General features: G+C 36.7%; 4 protein-coding genes across 6 annotated transcripts in view; 1 reads left to right on the top strand and 3 right to left on the bottom strand.

Moving 5' to 3' along the window:
* apba2b (amyloid beta (A4) precursor protein-binding, family A, member 2b) overlaps positions 1-2,019 on the bottom strand; it is a 119,293-nt gene extending 117,274 nt beyond the window's left edge. For all 3 annotated transcript variants that reach the window (XM_051644242.1, XM_051644272.1, XM_051644263.1), the window contains exon 1: positions 1,734-2,019. The gene's annotated coding sequence lies outside the window, so the exon portion shown is untranslated. The remainder of the gene's footprint in view (positions 1-1,733) is intronic.
* Positions 2,020-4,864: 2,845 nt separating this feature from the next.
* mcee (methylmalonyl CoA epimerase) lies at positions 4,865-7,895 on the bottom strand. Its single transcript, XM_051644517.1, has 3 exons — positions 7,861-7,895; positions 6,634-6,974; positions 4,865-5,391 (listed from the first exon to the last, which is right to left on the bottom strand). The coding sequence occupies exons 1-3, from the start codon at positions 7,886-7,888 to the stop codon at positions 5,239-5,241; spliced, it is 522 nt and encodes a 173-aa protein (XP_051500477.1). The 5' UTR covers positions 7,889-7,895; the 3' UTR covers positions 4,865-5,238.
* A 254-nt stretch (positions 7,896-8,149) lies between these two features.
* Positions 8,150-15,151, top strand: mphosph10 (M-phase phosphoprotein 10 (U3 small nucleolar ribonucleoprotein)). Its single transcript, XM_051644337.1, has 11 exons — positions 8,150-8,268; positions 9,058-9,748; positions 10,453-10,628; positions 10,734-10,905; positions 10,998-11,139; positions 11,229-11,296; positions 11,467-11,604; positions 11,873-11,983; positions 14,022-14,129; positions 14,267-14,497; positions 14,662-15,151. Exons 1-11 carry the CDS (start codon positions 8,183-8,185, stop codon positions 14,809-14,811), a joined length of 2,073 nt encoding a protein of 690 aa, XP_051500297.1. The 5' UTR covers positions 8,150-8,182; the 3' UTR covers positions 14,812-15,151.
* The window catches only part of mtmr10 (myotubularin related protein 10), a 54,993-nt gene continuing 51,343 nt past the window's right edge, over positions 15,147-18,796 (bottom strand). The window contains exon 16 of the mRNA XM_051644285.1: positions 15,147-18,650. Coding sequence (XP_051500245.1) covers positions 18,048-18,650 — 603 coding nt within the window. The 3' untranslated portion in view covers positions 15,147-18,047. The remainder of the gene's footprint in view (positions 18,651-18,796) is intronic.

Below are 18,796 nucleotides of genomic sequence, written 5' to 3'. Positions count from 1 at the left end.
TATAACTATATATTATTAATATTGTAAAGCTTGATTTACATAGGCCTACTTGTTAAGATTTGAAGATAACAGCCAGGGCCGTAACCACAATATCCATTGAGGGGGACAAGTACACACGCACAGTACATGATTCGTATGTCATTCATAATTGTGAATGTGAAAACATTAATGGAGCCGTTTTCAGCATATCAGGCTCAAGACAAAGAGCGAATGTGTGTATATTGTAAAGGAATTGAATGAATGTGGTTATCTGGTAAATTTCTGAAGTACCATTTTAGAAAATGTACTTGATATTGTCTTAGAAAATGATCTATAATACAGAGTAGAGCAGTTTCACCCTCAGATTAAAACTAGAACATGGTAAGACCTGTGAATTGAGTTTTTAGGTTGTGGCAAGGACAGTGTCATATATTTTTTTGAATGTAAATATTATCAGGTACTCATTTAAAATCAATTTAAGATTTTCTAAATAATTTCTTTGTCTTAATTCTGAATTTTGTACAGCACCTCCTTCTTTTAAAAGAGACTATTTTATTTTGAGGATGAGCCACCAGTTAAAGGAGTAGTTCACCTAAAAATGGAAATGTACTTTTACACACCCTTATGTTGTTCAAAACCCATATTCTGGGTAGATATTTTAAGCAGCTCTATTCCATAGAATAACAGTTTGTGAGCAGGAGATGTCAAGCTTCAAAAAGGACAAATATATAAAGCACTATTAAAGGTTTAATATAAAGATATCACAACAGTAGTCCAAATGACAAGTGCATTATATTCCAAGCTTTCTGTGGCCACACAACAGCTTTGTGTTGTATTGACTACTTTTATGCTATGTTAATAATGATTTTTTTATTCTTTGGACCTTGACAGTAGTGCTCAATATGAACTGTTTTTGTATGGAAAAGAGCAGCGTTAGGATTCTTGAAGAAAATATTGTGTTAAGATTCGACTGGGGAAACACGAGGGACAACTTGATGGCAGTAAATCATTTTGTGTATTTTCTTTTTAAAGATACATCAGCGATGAAAAGAAATTCAAATTATATTTGTCTTGTCTTTGATACAGCACAAAAAAGAAAAGATGACTAAAACAGGCAAATTGATAGCAATGTAGACACAGTGGTAGTCTTGTAAAAAATGTATCTTTTAAAAATCAAAAATTATAAAATGTTGGGCCTTTATGGCATTTAAAGCCTTTATTCCGAGAATTATTGCAATCAGAGCCTTTACTATTTTAAAGGACCAAAGAGGACAATTATATCTGTGACTTCAACACCCGCAACCCCCCACCCCCAAAATGGTTTGATACCCCCAATATTCAAGACATGGTTACGTCCTTGATAATAGCCCAATATGAAACTTATATAGGACAAACTTGTGCAACACAGGTATTTGTTTTTCATTATTCCATTTAAAGCAGTGTCGCTTAATTGTAGCTTAATGAAAAGTGATTTCACACGTGAAAAAGGAGTTTCTCACATGGAAAAAAAGAGAAAGGTGGAGGAAGATTTAGCCTTAAATTAAAAACAGCCCTTTCAGAAAAGTGATTTCTAGATTGTTTACGACTTTGGGAGAGTAACTATGAATATCTACATGGTTTGATGTTGCACTGTGAGGATGAAATCCTGCCGAATCCTTCAGTGTACACGAGAGCATCCCTTCATTACACATGCACGCGGTACAGTAACCTAAACCTTCAGTTCGGAAAAAATAAAACATACAAAACCGGCCTACCTTCATAACCTCTGGTTCTGCAGTGTGCACATAAAGAAGTCCTTTGATTTCAGAGGAAGAGAGAGTGGGAACCGCACCGTCCGACAAACCCCTCGGTGGACCGACTCTGCATCCCGGAGACTGAAGAGAACAGCAGGGGACGCTCCACTGCAGCGCCGGGCGAAATCATCACAAACCCCGCCCGAGAAAAAGAGCTTTGTGTGATGCATTCATTTTATTCGTATTTCCTTTAAAACTAGTCTTCATCTGCAATCTTACGAAGCTAAACATGAAACATGTGTTAATCGAGGCGTTCTTATTAAGCCATCTTGCTATTAAAGTCTCCTGCCTGTCATCAGTAATTCATAATGCTGTGTTACATTCAAATCAGATGTGGGATATTCCCACTTGATATCTCTGATCTCCAACCATAAATGCCCTCCACTGCCAGATGCTCGGAAGATGAAGTTTAAGTAAACAAAACTGCAATGCTCCCATTAGTTTAGCAGGTGTTTGACTGTCACCAGAGATGTCTCTTATAAACCCAATTCAGAAACACTATTTGCAACACTAGCATTTGTGCTACAGGTGTACGATTATCAAAAGAGAGTATAATTTACTCTCATGATTCAACTCTCGCCAGTAAAATAATGTTTAGAACACCTGCTACTCTGCTGACGTTTGTTAAACAGTCTTTAATATCATGTAATGTAGGAACTTTGACTCATTTATCGATATTATTTAATACAAGTGACTGTTTATCACTTATGTTGTATATCTTCCTGGGTGCCGACATGATTGTGTGACGTCACGCACCTGCATCTCAGCGAAGTTGCAGTTTAACATTTCCGCACGACTTTCCAAATTGGAATTACGACTTCAAGGGTCCATTGCACTTTTCCCAGTAGGAAGTTGGAAAATCCGACTTTCTGAGTTGAATGGAATGCAGCATAGCCTACAAATTATTGACCATCCACTGTCCTTAGTGATTTGTGATGTCATTTATACAAAACATGTTTTGGGGAAGCCAAAGGCAGATAAGGTCTCCTAATGCATGATGCATCCCTGACTCGTTTAAGATCGGATTCACAATATGACATTACGTCTTAATTCCAGTAAGCAAATAATCTTTTCATCCTGTTGCTGTTGGATGTACTTGAAATCATTACGTGTTATAGCATAAATGAAAATGAGAAAGCTAGACACATTAAGAAAACACAGTGTTGCCATAAGAGGATAAATTAGGGGGAAAAAGAAAGACAAATTTATCACTGCATTGATATCAAAATATTAGCTGTGCAATACTGAGAAAACTGTAACTAATAAGGAATATGTTGGTGATCAGTTGGTGCCATCTCTTTTCCAATAGACTACAGTATTCTGAGCCAGACTAAATTGAGAAAGTCTTTCTAATCTGTGATGTTTCTCATCTACGGTGGTAAAGCAACTCACAATACCACAGACAAAACTGGACATGTGCTTTAAATATTTGAGCAATTAGGATGAGCTGCCTTTGGTACACTGAAAACAACATAATTACTACGCTGCAACTCTTGCAAAATGTTTCATCCTGACAGATGTTTTCATATTATGACTTTTTCTACAATATGACAAGCGAAGGCAAGCTTCTACTGAAAATAATTAGGAAGCATTATAATGTACCTCTCTAAATGTTTTTATTATTTTATGGTTATTTTCTCTTTATTTGATCTAAAGCAAAATAGTAAAAGACATTCCCTTTTTAAAGGGATAGTACTCCCAAAAAGGACAATTCCCTCATAATTTTCTCACCCTCATCCCATTCAAGATGTGTATGACTTTCATTCTTCTGCAGAACACAAATGAAGATTTATAGAAGAATATTTCAGCTCTGTATCCATATAGTGCAGGTCAATGGGATTGAACACTTTCAAGCTCCAAAAGCACTTAAAGGCAGCATAAAAGTAATTAATATGACTCCAGTGGTCTAATCCATGTCTTCTGAAGTAATCCAAATGATTTTGTGTGAGAACAGACAAAAATGTAACTCCTTTTTCACTGTACAACTGGCCATTGCAGTCTCTAGGCACGATCATAATTTCAAGCTCGATAACACTTCCTAGTGCTTTACGCATGCGCAGAGTGCTAGAAAGTGCAATCGAGCTTGAAATCATGATTGGCAAGAGACTGCAGATGTCAAGATTTATAGTGACAATTGAGTTACATTTTGGTCTGTTTTCACCCAGAACTGATTGGAATACTTCAGAAGACACGGATTAAACCACTGGAGTCATATGGATTACTTTTCGGCTGCCTTTATGTACTTTTTGGAGCTTCAAAGTTTTGGTAACCATTCACTTGCATTGTGTGGACCTAGAGAGCTTCTAAAAATCTTTGTATTCTGCAGAAGAAAGAAAGTCATACACATCTGGGATGGCATGAGGGTGAGTAAATGATGAGGGAATTTTCATTTTAGGGTGAACTAACTCTTTAAATCCAGTCAAAATATGAAGATATAAAAAATAAATTAAAAAAAAGGTCTGCAAGAGGCTGAGTGAGTATTTCACTGGACACATTATTCTTTTTCAGACTGCCCAAAGAATTGGAATGTCAAAAACAGCTTAAAATGACAAAAAAGACCCTATTAATTTCAATAAAAGAAGAAGACGATAATGCAGAAAACTTCAAACAAGGACCTTAGAGACCACACAGCGAGAAATCTGCCAGCCCACAAACATCAGTTCCTAATCTTACTCCTACAGTTGTATCCAAAAGAAGCACATTTAAGGCATAATATCAAAACAAATTTCTATTTGGCAGAGGGTTGACTACAGTGGAGAGATGGGTATGGTCCAAGTTGTATCCCGATCACATGGTTGTCAGCCAAACAAAAAAAGCTTCAATCTGTCTGCTCTATTGAGAGACAGATGAGAGGATTGTGTCGTCGATTTCAATCCACATTTATGAACATATACTTTCAAATGGTAAAGGTGAACCTCTTTCCTTTATTTTGTAGCATTTAAAAAACAGATTTTTGTGTACTTAATTCTGCTTCTATTATTCTAATTGTCAATACTTTTACTACAACAGTAGAAAACAACCAGCAACAAATACAAATTATACAACTGCATAATTACAAAAACGTTATAATAAAATTAAAATTGGATCATAAATTGTAATATTTCATGATGCATCTTTATTAATAAAATATATTAAGTGCTTCATAGAAAACCTAATTGGCAGGAGATTTTTAAGTGTGTTTGTTTTTGTAAATGGGACAGGAAAATTCTCAACTAACTCAAACTAAATATTTATTTTAATCAAAAAGTAATAAATAATTATCAGTGAAACAATAAGGGAAAATTCCATGAAAATCAAACACACAACGAGAGAGTAACAATGACGGAAAGTGGAAACATCCCATTTTACTTTCAAACATCACTTGCATAACTTCAGCTTACGTAAAAATTTAATAACCTAATCAGATGTTTTAAACTGAGTGTCACTATTTGCTAGATAGTGTAACCACTTGGGACATGTGTAATATCTATGCTTGTTCTATCTCCACAAGAACTCCATCACAGTCTTTAGGGTGGAGGAACATCACAGGTTTGCCATGTGCTCCTATTCGTGGCTCCGGGGAGAGCAGCCTGATTTGCTTTGCCTTCAAATCAACTATTGCTGCATTGATATCATCAACCTGCAATCAAACAGGCAACAGAAAGTAAATTATGGATACTGACACACAAAAATTAGTTAATTAATTAATAACGTATTTTTATAAAGTATATTTACATCAGTTCACATTTTCCGATGCCTAGTAAACTAATTCCAAGTCTGAACAGGTCTATAGACACCAGCAATAACTGTAGTAATTTAATCTAAAGAAAATTTTGTTTCTGAATATGTAAGTCTGTCTGAGTAATTGTGCTCCACAGTAATGAACATTAGCACTAAATTCAATGTAGCCAGAAATGTTTTTTTATTTATTTATTTATTTTATTTTTTTATATACTATATTTTTCTCATCAAACATTATTATTGTATTGGTATTTTGTGAATTCAAGAATTAAGGGATAAGATGGCTTAGAGCATCCCGGTATTTAACATTACAGTCTGCTATGGAAACATGGGAATGAGAATTAAAAAGAAAACTGATCAGGACTGTTAAAATGGAAACTGAAATTGGGAAACAGCAGTTTCAGCTCAGCAGCTTTTATGAAAATACTGCTGTCAGAATTGGAATGAATATAACAGTTGATCTTGCTCATCCACTTCACTCTCATTTGCAAAACTCCAACAATATAAATATTCATAATATAAAAATATCCATGACAATGGATACAAACAACCTGCTTAATGAAAGAGTGCAATGGTGTCTTCCTCTTTTTGTTTACTTATTTTATTAGTTTTAATCTAATATTCTATATAATAAAACAAATACTGTGATAAACCAAAGACTAGAGGTCGACCGAGTGGATTTTGCCAATACCGAAAACTAAGGTGGTGGGAAAGGCAGATTACTGATTAACCATCTTTTAATTTTTAATTTTTTAGTCAAATTAATTTATATAATAATAAATTAAAAAAAAAGTGTATTCTTTACTCACTATGATGGGCACAGACAAAGAGTCCTAAATGAATAAAATCCCAGATGCAGTTTATTGTTCAACCAAAATCCCCAAAATAAGCAGAAACATTTTCTGATGCATAACGTGGGACTTTTTAAAAGTATAAACAAGCCTGAAACACACCGGGGACTCTTATTTTGAAATTATGTAATGATGAAAAAATTATTGGCATAGATTTTTTTGCCGATAAGGATAGTTTCAAAAAGCAACTATCGGCGCCGATTAATCAGTAAAACTGATATATCGGTCTACCTCTACCAAAGACAAAATTATAATATTAAATTTCAATCAAATTCCATGCAATCTTTTACCTCAATACAGATATGATGCATCCCACCAGCTTTGTTTTTATTCAGGAATCCTGCTATGGGGCTTTTCTCTCCCAGGGGGTGCAGAAGCTCCAGCTTGGTGTTGCCCAGTTCCACAAACACAGTGTACACGCCATGCTCTGGGAGAGGCACAGTAGCGCTCACATGAGCACCCAGCACATCGCGGTACAGTGCTGTGGCTTTCTCTAGGTCTGGTACTGCGATGGCCACATGATTCAACCTGCCTAACTTCCACAATGACTGAGGAACACCTTGACTGACGGGCACAGACAGAGACAATGCCCTCACTGAGGGTAAAGCGTGCCATGCACACCTCGAGAGACCTGGAATAACAATCGGGGGAGACCAGGGCTAGTTGTCACACTTTTTACTTTAGTCAGGTTTATTTTTTGAAGTTAATTTCTGCATAGCCAATTATTTTAAAGACTTGGCTACAAAAAAAAAAAAAAAAAACCCTGAAAATTTTCACCGATATTGCCCAGGACAAAGATACACTTTGTTGAACACACACTGGTTGAACTATTGTGACAGCTTTTGTCCCAATAGCGGGGCAGCCTAATTTACTTGTATTTTATTTTATTTCACAAGTAAAAAATAAAAAAAAAAAAGAAAAAGAGGCACAAAACTATTCAGGAAACAACAAAAATCGAAAAGGTAACGTGCAAAAATATCAAACACAACCTGATTTTCATGAAAAATACTTTTGTCCTATAAGAACACAGTTGAACCTTTAAGTAAAAATCTGCCTTCATAATATAGTTGGCCCTTAGCTGAATGTAGGCCAATGTGGTTTGATATTCGCTTGTTTTCCTGAAAGCCATTACAAAACTACGATAATAGAGAATATTTACTTTGTATGGTAGAATTCACAAAAAAAAAAAAAAAAAAAAAAAAAAAAACGTAATTTACGAGGGGTTTAAACTAGGTGTTTGAACAAAACTAGTATGCAAAACACACATTTGTGTAATTGGACTTTTTACTCCAAATCTCATCGTTAGTGAGATATTGCCCTTGTGACAACTTCCCTGTGTGACAGCTAGCCCCGGTCTCCCCAATGAAAATGCTGTTATATGATGGGTTATATTTTAATCCACGAGAATCAGAGCTATAGATAACTGAAACGGCAACAGTTGCAATAAAATAACTAATTTTGCGTACATTAAAAAAAATAAAAAAATCTTCCTCGAAAAATATCAGTTAACTATTTACCTGCAACCTTCAGTATTGATGCAGCCATCTTTGTTTTCACTGTCACTGAATATAGAAAAAAAAAAAAAAGACTTTATTTAAAAATGGCAAATGTGATCTGGTAACAGGCGCACTGTTACAAAATATATGATCATAATAATTAAGAATAATCATTTTATATTCTAGATATGTTATGCAAATCAAATTAAAATGTAACTTGGAAATATTTATACACGTTGATGTAATACGGAACGTTCTATATGGAATGCAATATAGTGTTCCATGTTTCCGGCGGTTGTATTTACGAAACGCACGGAGGATCCCATGTGTCTGCACTGCAGCGATGGCGAACGGGGTTGGCAGCAGCACACTGCAGAGTTGTCTACAGCTATTAAACACCAACACAGCGCACCCCGATCTATTTCTCAGGTTAGATGCACATTACTTGGTTTAGCCATTTTGTTTACACAGATGACTTGTGTGTTGAAAGCTTGCCAGTTGAAATATTTGCTGTCAAACTGTAAGCTAGCCGAATAGCTTATAGCCACACATGTGCATAACTCTCACTTTGGGGTTGGAAACATAACATATTATTTTTAGTTCTGTCTTTAACAGTGAAATGTACAGCGTTGTTTTTATTTAATGATATTATTTTGTTTTATAAATATCACTGATCTGTATCATTCTATCCTTTTATTATTATTATTATTATTATTATTTTATTATTATTATTAAGAACAATTAAAATTGTAACTGTTTCAAAAACATTAAATATTTAGATAAACATGCCAGGAGTGTATGGGAAAAAATATCTGAAAGTGAAGCATCTCAAATTACATTATAGAACAATGTGTACGTTGTAAAAAGTTGCATAGTTCGTATTGCTTTCATATTGTTACTTGTTTTAGATATTGTTTTCCATATATTTTTAAATTGTCCAAATACAGGGATTTTTTTTTCAGTCCGTTTAGCTTTGTGTATATAATAATGAGCCATAATAATAATAATAATTAAATCATATATACAAATTACAGCTTTATCATTGTCAAATGTTTTTTTAAACATAGAGTTCCAACTGTAACAGCAAGGATATCCTTTGTTTACGAAAGTGAATGTAAAAAAACAAAATATATATATATATTATATTATTACAAACAGCTTGAAAAAAAATCCTTGCCATGCAACCAAATTCTTCATTCTATCCTTTCCCCCTCTCAGTGTCCAGGATGCTCTAGCAGCAGACTTCACATCACTCACCAAGACACTTTATGATCTGCATAAGGCTCATGAGCCTGCAGGCTGTAAAAGAAGCCCCCTTGAGCAGCTGGTCATTGAGAACTTTGACGAGGAGCAAATCTGGCAGGAGCTGGAGCTTCAGAATAGTGCATTACTGAAACAGTTTGAGGACATAGTTGGGCAAGCTGTCACAGATGACTCTATAACTTTTCTTGAAGACACAGAGGAGGAGGAGGAGGAGGAGGAGGATGCTGCTGCTGCTGATGATGATAATAATAATGGAGCTACTGATAATGAGGATTTGGCTGAGGAGAGCGAGGAGGATGACGAAGAGGAGGAATTGGAACAAAGACCGAAATCATCTGGAGACAATGAGGAAGAGGACTTTTCTGGCGAGGACTCTGATTTGGACTTTAATGTAGATAAATTTGAAAAACAAACCAAACAACAGAGACGGTCAACTGCCAAATTATCAAAATCTAATGTGACCGTTTCAGAAGTGGATGACAGGTTTTTTAAGCTCTCAGAAATGGAGGCTTTTCTGGAGGACATGGATAAAAGAGAGGGAAAGGAGAGTCTTGGGGAGGAAATAGACTACTTTCAAGATTTGCCAACAGATGATGAAGAGGAACTTAGCTTTGATAAACCAGTGGCATTGAAAAAACAGAAACAGGTAACACACAGGTGTATGTAAAGTGTTTTAGACCATTTAGTTTTAGTCACAATATTTCTACTTAGTTATTTCATTTGCTATTTTTCGTTGTTGTTATTAAAGTGATAGTTTGCCCAAAAATGAAAATTCTCTCATTATTTACTCATCCCAGATGTGTATGACTTTCTTTCTTCTGCTGAACACAAAGGTTTTCAGAAGGACATTTCAGCTCTGTTGGTCCATACAATGCAAGTGAATGATGGCCAGAACTCAAGATCATAAAGGCAGCATTCGGTTGTTAAATCAGTGTCTTCAGAATTGATATGATAGGTGTGGGTGAGAAACAGATCAATATTTAAGTCCCTTTTTTTATTTTTATATAAATCTCCACTTTCACTTCAGCCACCTTTGGGGCTGTTCAAAGGTGGAGATTTATAGTAAAAAAAAAAAAGGACTTAAATATTGATTTATCACCCACACCTATCATATCAATTCTGAAGACATTGATTTAACCACTGAAGTCTTATGGATTACTTTTATGCTGACCTATGTGATTTTTGGAGCTTCAAAGATCTGGCCACCATTCACTTGCATTGTATGGACCTACAGAGCTGAGATATTCTTAAACATCTGGGATGGCAACTGTGCCTTTAACAGTAGATAAATTATGCTGAATTGAGAGTCATTGCTACACTACCTCTCTTATTTTTTCATGTACTTTACAGAAGAGAAGCTCCAGAGATATGAAATACAAAGATTTCTTTGCTCCTGTGGATGGAGAGCTTGAACAGACAGATCCAGACACAGATACTGAACTGGAATCTAATGATGATTTTGAGGGAGCAGATGATGAGGAGGAGGATGAAGATGATATGAATGAGGAGGATTTTGATAAGGATGAGTAAGACAAGGGAGTGCATGTTGTGTTCCATTTTAGTGTACTATCTGAATATACAATTAGAGAATTTTTTTTCAGATATGTAAAACCTTCCCCCCCTCCATTTAGGGGTGACATGGGTGATGCTGAAAGCCAGAAAGCCAAAGACGCTTTACGGAAAGTGACCTTTGACCTCCCTGATGACAGTGAAGGGGAGGACGTGGAAGACATTTTGGGTGGAAAAGCTAAAAATTGGCCTAAACATGAGTCCAAGTCAGCATTTGAAAAGCGACAGGAAAAGGTTTGCCTTTGCACTAAATATGAAGTCCTTAAAATAAATCTGTTTGATATTTTTCCAGCTGAGCACTGTGTAATTGTCATGAATGTAAACAGATGTCACAGACGATTGATGAACTTGAGAAAGCTGCGTTGTCGGAGAAGCCATGGCAGCTGACGGGAGAGGTGACTGCTCAGACTCGGCCAGAGAACAGCATGCTGGAGGAGGATGTGGCGTTTGACCAGGCCTCGAGGACTGGTAAGCGTTTCATGCTGATCTTTGTAGCAAAACAACATGGTTCGATTCTGTTTCTATAGTTTGCGTGTCTTTGTTTCTCTCTTTCACAGCCCCTGCAATCACAGAGGAAACTACATTACAGCTTGAGGACATAATTAAACAGAGAATCAAAGATCAGGTTGGTTAAACTTCAGTGTCCATGTTCTAATTTTGATACCAGTGGTATCTTAGTCATACAGACATTATGTGCCACTAACAGTATATGATGGCAGAGAGACCTATCACTTCAGCTGGTGTAATAAAGACTTATGTTTATTAATTGTTCATATTTGATCTTTTGTGTTTAAGGTGTGGGATGATGTGGTAAGGAAAGAAAAGCCTAAAGAGGAGGTGTTTGAGTATAAGAAGAGACTCACACTGGACCATGAGAAGAGCAAACTGAGTTTGGCAGAGGTTTATGAGCAGGAATATATTAAACAGATACAGGTGAGCCCTATTTGCTGCTGTGTCTCACCACACTTGTATGTTATCAATCAAGTTTATTTTTATAGCACATTTAAAAACAACACATGTTGACCATAGTTCTTTACACAAGAAAGATAAAAGTAGAGCCACATGCCAAACGCATACACAATGAACACCTGAATAAAATCTAATTACAGTACATCTAGGTACGCTCATAGGAAAATGTTAGTATAAAATAGACAAGAGACTGTGCTTTATGTATGTTTCCATATCTTTTTGTGGGTTTCAGGACAAGAAGGAAGAGGAAGAGAATCCAGCACATGTAGAAATCCAGAAACTCATGGACACACTCTTCCTCAAACTGGATGCACTTTCAAACTTCCACTTTACACCGAAACCAGTGAGTAAAATTTCGCCCATGGCTCTAGACGGTTATGCCGTAGTATATGCCTACACATGACTCACTCTTATGTTGCTACAAACCCCATATAAGGGATATGTGGGTGCCAGGGTGGTCAACTAATCGACTAGTTGTTTGATTGAAGTCGACTACTAACATTAATATTTTAGTGATGGTGTTTTTGCTTTTAAATTAATTTTATCCCCTTTTCTCCCCAATTTTGGAATGCCCAATTCCCACTACTTAGTAGGTCCTCATGTTGGTGCGGTTACTCACCTCAGTTGCCTCCGCTTCTGAGACAGTCAGTCCGCGCATCTTATCACGTGGCTCGTTGCGCATGATACTGCAGAGATTCACAGCATGTGGAGGCTCATGCTACTCTCTGCGATCCACGCACAACTTGCCACACGCCCCATTGAGAGCAAGAACCACTAATTGTGACCACGAGGAGGTTACCCCATGTGACTCTACACTCCCTATTAACCGGGCCAATTTGGTTGCTTAGGAGACCTGGCTGGAGTCACTCAGCATGCCCTGGATTCAAACTCGCGACTCCAGTGGTGGTAGTCAGCGTCAATACTCGCTGAGCTACCCATGCCCCCAGTGATGGTGATTTTAATGGGAGACACATTTCTCAAATTAAGAGAATCAACTTCTTAGAGAGTGTTTTTGCGTTATGATAACTTGCTGTGCTTTATTGTGAATAACAGTCAGCACAGTAAAACCCTCTGCAAGTAGTTTTGTCTCTTTAATGCTTTAGGTTTAGTCTATGCGCTGTTGTTACGGCAAAGCGCTGCATCAACAATACATTTTAAGACTATCACTGTCGGACATGAAATCCTCTGCTGTAAGTAATATTCCCAAATTTGTGAGGTGATGTGGAGAGATTAATGTTTTTGCTGATTTTGTCGAAAATGCTTAAATAAATAGTTGCAGTGAAAAAGTTTTAAACTGAATGACGTCGTGAACTAGATGTGTACCCGCAACATTCTTGCAATTTTGCGCTTTTGACTCTGCAGCGGGAATTGCCCTGAAGCTCTCTAACTACACTGAAGAGTGTCATTCTGCATTCAGGATGTGCATAAGCATTTTTTTGCCACTCTGTATTGGGGCCTTTCTTATTTCTTACTTTGATAGTTTTGTGCAATATTAAGGTACAGTTATTTAGCCTATTTAGTTGTTGAATATCCATTAGTCACCATGTTGAAGTGCTGCACTTTGCGTCCATATATCCCTCTAAAAGACTTCTGATCGGGGGCATGTAATCATAATGAAACCTAATTATACATTATTGTCCTAAACACTGACTAGTCGTTCATAGTGACCACCACATCTGTCGAGCTCTAAAAAAGGCACCATAAAAAGTCAATAAGAGTTACGCATTATATTCCATGTCTTCTGAAGCTATGAAATGGCTGAGTTCAAAACATTATACACTGATAATCTTCCCCTCTGCTGTGGCTCTCAATAGTAATGTCTATTGATCAAATTATACTCGTGAGCCAGTTCTTTTTTGATGAACCGGTTGGTTGATCTGGTTCACAAAATGTACATACTGAACGATTCATTCACAACAAGGATTAGTTCACCAAAAATAAAACCTTTTAAAAATGTATTATTTAAAAAAAGAGAGGTTGAGCACTAGCAGAATGTCCAAAATGCTGTTTTCTATGTAACAAAAGAGACCAATGACCCAATTTGGGTGAACTATCCCTTTAGGAACTGCAAATAGTCTATGGAAATTCTACAAATACCATATGTGAAACAAAGAGTGAAGAGACCACTTTCTTTGTTTTTACAGATCAGATTAAAACCTTTGAAAACACCATTTCAGTTTAACTTTGGGTAAAAACGGTCTTTATAAAATGAACCTATTAATATTATAGGGTTGTATATGACTTAATATATCTAGACTAGATAACTGTCCTGACCAATATATTACATCTCTTTGTAAAAAAAAAAAAAAAAAAAAAAAGAGAAAAAATTAAAACAAATTCAAACAAGTTCTAATAAAAAGTATTTTACTTCCTCTGTTTAGCATGTTCCTGAGGTGAAAGTGGTTTCCAACATGCCTTCGATTACTATGGAGGAAGTAGCTCCAGTCAATGCCAGTGACGCCACGCTTCTGGCTCCAGAGGAAATTAAGGTTTGTGCAGCCTGCTCTGATAACATTATTTACAGCTATGTATCAGTGAACTATGATCAGAGAACTTCACTTTAAAGTGTTCAAGAAAGCATTTTCTTTGTACAATTTGCGTGATGCATTTTATTTCCTTATCTCAGGAGAAGAATAAGGCAGGAGATATGCTTGGAGAAACAGAGAAAACGACCACAGATAAGAAACGAGAGAGACGAAAGAAGAAGAAACTGAAGCATCTGAAGATTCAGGAACGAGAGAAGAGACAGAAACTCAAAGAGACAATGAAAGCAGGAGAAAACAAGAAAAAGAGCAGAGCTGAAGTTGAACAGACTCTCAAGAAACTTACTAAAGGAGGAAAAGCGAAAATACTCACGGTTAGTGATTGTAGATTAATGCAGTTTGAAATAATGATTTTTGTATTTATTTTTTATGTATGATAGCAATGATGCTGCGATAAACGCTTAATTTTTTGTGCATATGTCCAGTTGAACAATTTTGAGAAATGTTCAGATTTTTTTTCTCCTGTACTTTCCAACAGAATGATGGGATGGATAAGGTGCTCCGTTCCTCTCAGGCCTTCTTCTCCCAACTACAAGACCAAGTAAAAAGTCAAGTTAGGGGCTCAAAGGACCAGATGGCAAAGAAGAAGAAACAAAAAGAGATTTCTGTGAACAAGCTAAAGTTGTAATGTTAAAATCTGTCAAATGGTGTATGTACAGTTATACTTTATGGGAAATTGAATTAGTGGTATACATTGTCATCTTTTCAAATACAGGTTCCCCCCCCCTGTATTGGTGTCTTGGAGTTTTTACAGCATTTTGGACTCTGAAATCTACTCGTGTTCAGTTAGTTATAGCACAGTTTGGTCAGAAGAGGGCATTACTATTAAGTGTAGTGCTCAGCACTGTTTCCCTTTCTCACTATGCTTACAGCTAGAGGTTAATTGTCTTTTACTCATCACTTCACTCCAAGTCATCCATATGTAATATCCTGAATGGAAGAACATAAATTGCAGGTCATCAGTCAAAGGTGGCAATTCTCTTTATTTGCATGAAAATCTGAAGAGCCAAATTTTGCATATTGCCTCAAAACAAGGCTCTCCTGAGCTCACAACCAAAACCACAGAGGAAAATGAGACTACGGACTCTCCAACCATTGATGTTTGAACAACTTCCACACAAACATTTGGAATCAAGTCATCACTGCTGCATTCACAGCAGAGCAGGAAACTCCTAGGATGTGCTTTATGCATTTTTAATATCCAGAGAAAAGAAAGAACAGGTACACTGCAATTCAAGACCTAAAACAAGGCACAGGATTTAAACATCTCTGTTTCAATGTCTTTGCATAACTGAATAAATATCAGTGCTGTTTGACAAATCAAACTATGCCCATTGAAACAGTTTTCATAATCTTTACAGCATTAGTGGTAAGCTACACACACTGTGCATTATGTCAAACTAGTTGAAGGGATTTAGGGAAAAAGTACCAATTCTAGGAAAAATAAGTACAATAAAATAATTACAATTAAAACTCGGTACAAAAGACTACAATCCCAACCATAAAAGAAAAATCTATTTAAAAAAATTCTGAAGAGGCTACATCAAACCAAGAAAACATTACTGTCTCATTTGTAAAAGAACCTAAATCCAAATCAAAATTCACAGGTGCTGTAATTCATAAGCACATTCTTACTCCAATTATAATTTCTTAACGGACAAACATTTGGCCTTCTTCATGAAACATGAGCAGAACAAATTTATTTGTAAATTGTTAGTAAAACAAGTCTTACGTACATTTTCCCATTCAATTCAATGGGACAATTTACACAATGCATTTACATATTTTTTTAATTTTATTTTTTTATGTTTCATGAATAAGGCCCATAGAGAGCATTTATACAAATTCTTACACAAATTATGCTCAAGATGACAATAAGCACATTTAAGTGCACATTCTTACACCGATTAAGCTTAATAAGCAGACAACCTGTATGGTCATGTACACGCATTAAACGGCTTTCCTTTATTGGTGTAAGGTATAAACCTACCGACACGGGTATATTTTTGCCCATTACCCCGATTTCGTGTTGCATGTAAACACCTTTACCATCATCCTTATCATTGTCTGATTTTTTGAATAAGCTGACTTTTGGTAGTTATCAGTGTATTGGTTTGCATGTAAATGCACTCACTCAAGACACATGTAACACGGTTACATGCACACCAATAAAAAATGTACAAACAAAATCTGCTTATTCCAAAATTGGACAAAGCAAGAAAATCCGGTTTACATGAGATTTGGAATCATTGATTCTGAAATAAAAAATTATCTGTTACATCAAAACGTAAACAGGCATGCGCACAAGTTGTAAACAAGCTATTGGATAATAAACCAGGAAGAATGTTGATAAAGGTGTTTACATTTAACGCAAGTCAGGGTAAATGGTTAAGGTTTTTGCTTAATTTATGACCTAACCCTGATAAACTAATGCTGTTTAAGGCATTTACATAACCTTGCACATTGTTGGTTTATTAAAGGAATATTCCGGGTTCAAGTTCAGCTCAATCGACAGCATTTGTGCTATAGGGTTTGTTGACATTACATTGTCATGGCAACAAACTTGTAAAATTGGATATATTTTTAAACAGAAAAGGTTAGTAAACAATTTTATCACGCTACAATCATTTTAACAGGCATGTTGTTTACATCTTGTGGCTATACTTCTGAAACAGTGAGTATTTTTACGTTTACGGATTGGCCCCATTCACTTCCATTGTAAGTGCCTGATTTGAGCTTTTTTTTTTTTTTTTTTTTTTTTTTTTTTAAGGAGCAGAAAATCAAATTTATTTTTGAGGTAATCAATATTATGCCACAAATGCTGTCGATTGAGCTTAACTTATATTGAACCTGGAATATCCCATTAAGCATAATGTGCAAGATCATGCAAGTAAACAGGCCTGACCACACCACTGCTATATGTCCAATCGACCAGCTGATTGGCTTGTGCAGGTGTCAATCATTTTCAAACAGCCATCACTGTGCTACAGTAAGGGAGGGGTCTAACAAACTGGGATCCAGCCAGCCTAACAGACCACAATATGTGCACAGTTACTAACTGCTTATGGGGTTTACGCTGGTAAACCCTGTCACACTTCCTATTTCAAGTTTTCACAATTAATAAACACATTTCAATAAAGCTAACTACAGTTAGACCTTACCAGAAGGTTCCAAGAGATTTTAAACTATGTTAGGATAAGATAAAATATATGCACATTTTATACCATAAATTTAAGTTACAGTTCCATTTCCTTCCCAACTAATGCCACAAGAATGTCCAACAGTATTAGAACAAAAGGAGAACAGTCTATACCGGCAACCCAGACAGTGTACATCAGATGCTAACAATCCTAAGTTAGAAAGATGTGCGATTGGAGCTTTACATTTCATCATGTGCAAAAACAAACCAACCACTCACAACAGACTGAATAAACATTTCCAAGTCATTACCACATGCCTGCACAATTAAAAAGGAACCTAAAGGGATAGTTCACCCCAAAATGAAAATTGTTAAAACAAATTCTGGAACACAAATTATGTTTGGCAGAATTTTAGCTTCAGTCACTATTCACTTTCATTGTATAGAAAAAAGATACAAGCTAAAATTCTGCCTGACGTCTATTTTTTGTGTTCCACAGAAAAAAGAAAGCCATATGGGTTGGAGCAACATGAGGGTTTTGTGACTGATGACAGAATATTCAATTTTGGTTAAAATATCCCTTTAATTAAACCGAGTAGCTTCAGGCATAGGCTTTAGATCTTCATGTATATCTCTCTGGACAGTGACTTGACACTGCCTTTGAAGGTTATGACTTCGCAGTCCACATAGTCCAGGGGCCCCAGGTTTATCCCAGCGGTCTGGCCTCAGATCGTCTCATTAGCCAGTGTCTCTGTAGAGAGCCAGATTTTAGCTCCACTGAGGAACTTGCTAAGAGGAGTCCCCAGGAGGCCGGGGCGACACAGATTACCCACAGGAGAGAAAGGGAATGAAGAGCTGAGGTACTCTGGAGGAGCAGGGGATTGGTGAGGAGTCGAAGTCACCTTAAAGTACATTTTTCTGTCCTCCACATGAAGGTTGTTGGGAGTACTTCCTGCCCCTTTATACTGCCTCAGCTGGTTCTGGAGCATCTCAATCTCATCTGTAAGCACGGAGAGCTGATGGAATGCGGTGATGGGGCCACCCTGCATGATCTGTGCCTCGGGAACCCAGCGCAGGAAGTAGAGCTTCCAGAGAGAGAGGTGAGATGGTAGGAGTTGGGGGAGCAGAAGGCCCTGTAGGTCGACGGGACGAGAAAACCAGTCTCGAAAGAAGCGTTCTGAGGGCGTCTCCTGCAGCTCCCGCACCTGAGACAAATCAGAACGGAGACGTAGCACTAGGGAGTTCCGCCGTGTCAGAGTGTCATACTGTCCCAATGATCCGTTTCGGAGGGCCGAGGGCACACCTCGCAGTGTGGAACTGTAGTTTTTCTGAGGAAGAAGCACAAAATACATCACTTTGTTCTTTTTTTCCTCATCAGAAACTTTTAAATATCACCTGTAAATGTCAAATGCTTTGTGGTGTTTGGACTGATATTACTTTACAAATAGGTAATTTCTGTATTGTGAGGTGGCAT

Source organism: Myxocyprinus asiaticus, chromosome 2 (genome assembly GCF_019703515.2).
Source record: "Myxocyprinus asiaticus isolate MX2 ecotype Aquarium Trade chromosome 2, UBuf_Myxa_2, whole genome shotgun sequence".
In the NCBI taxonomy this organism is placed as follows: domain Eukaryota; kingdom Metazoa; phylum Chordata; class Actinopteri; order Cypriniformes; family Catostomidae; genus Myxocyprinus; species Myxocyprinus asiaticus.
Note: the sequence above shows the minus strand (reverse complement) of the source record. Positions and strands in the feature narration are given on the sequence as shown.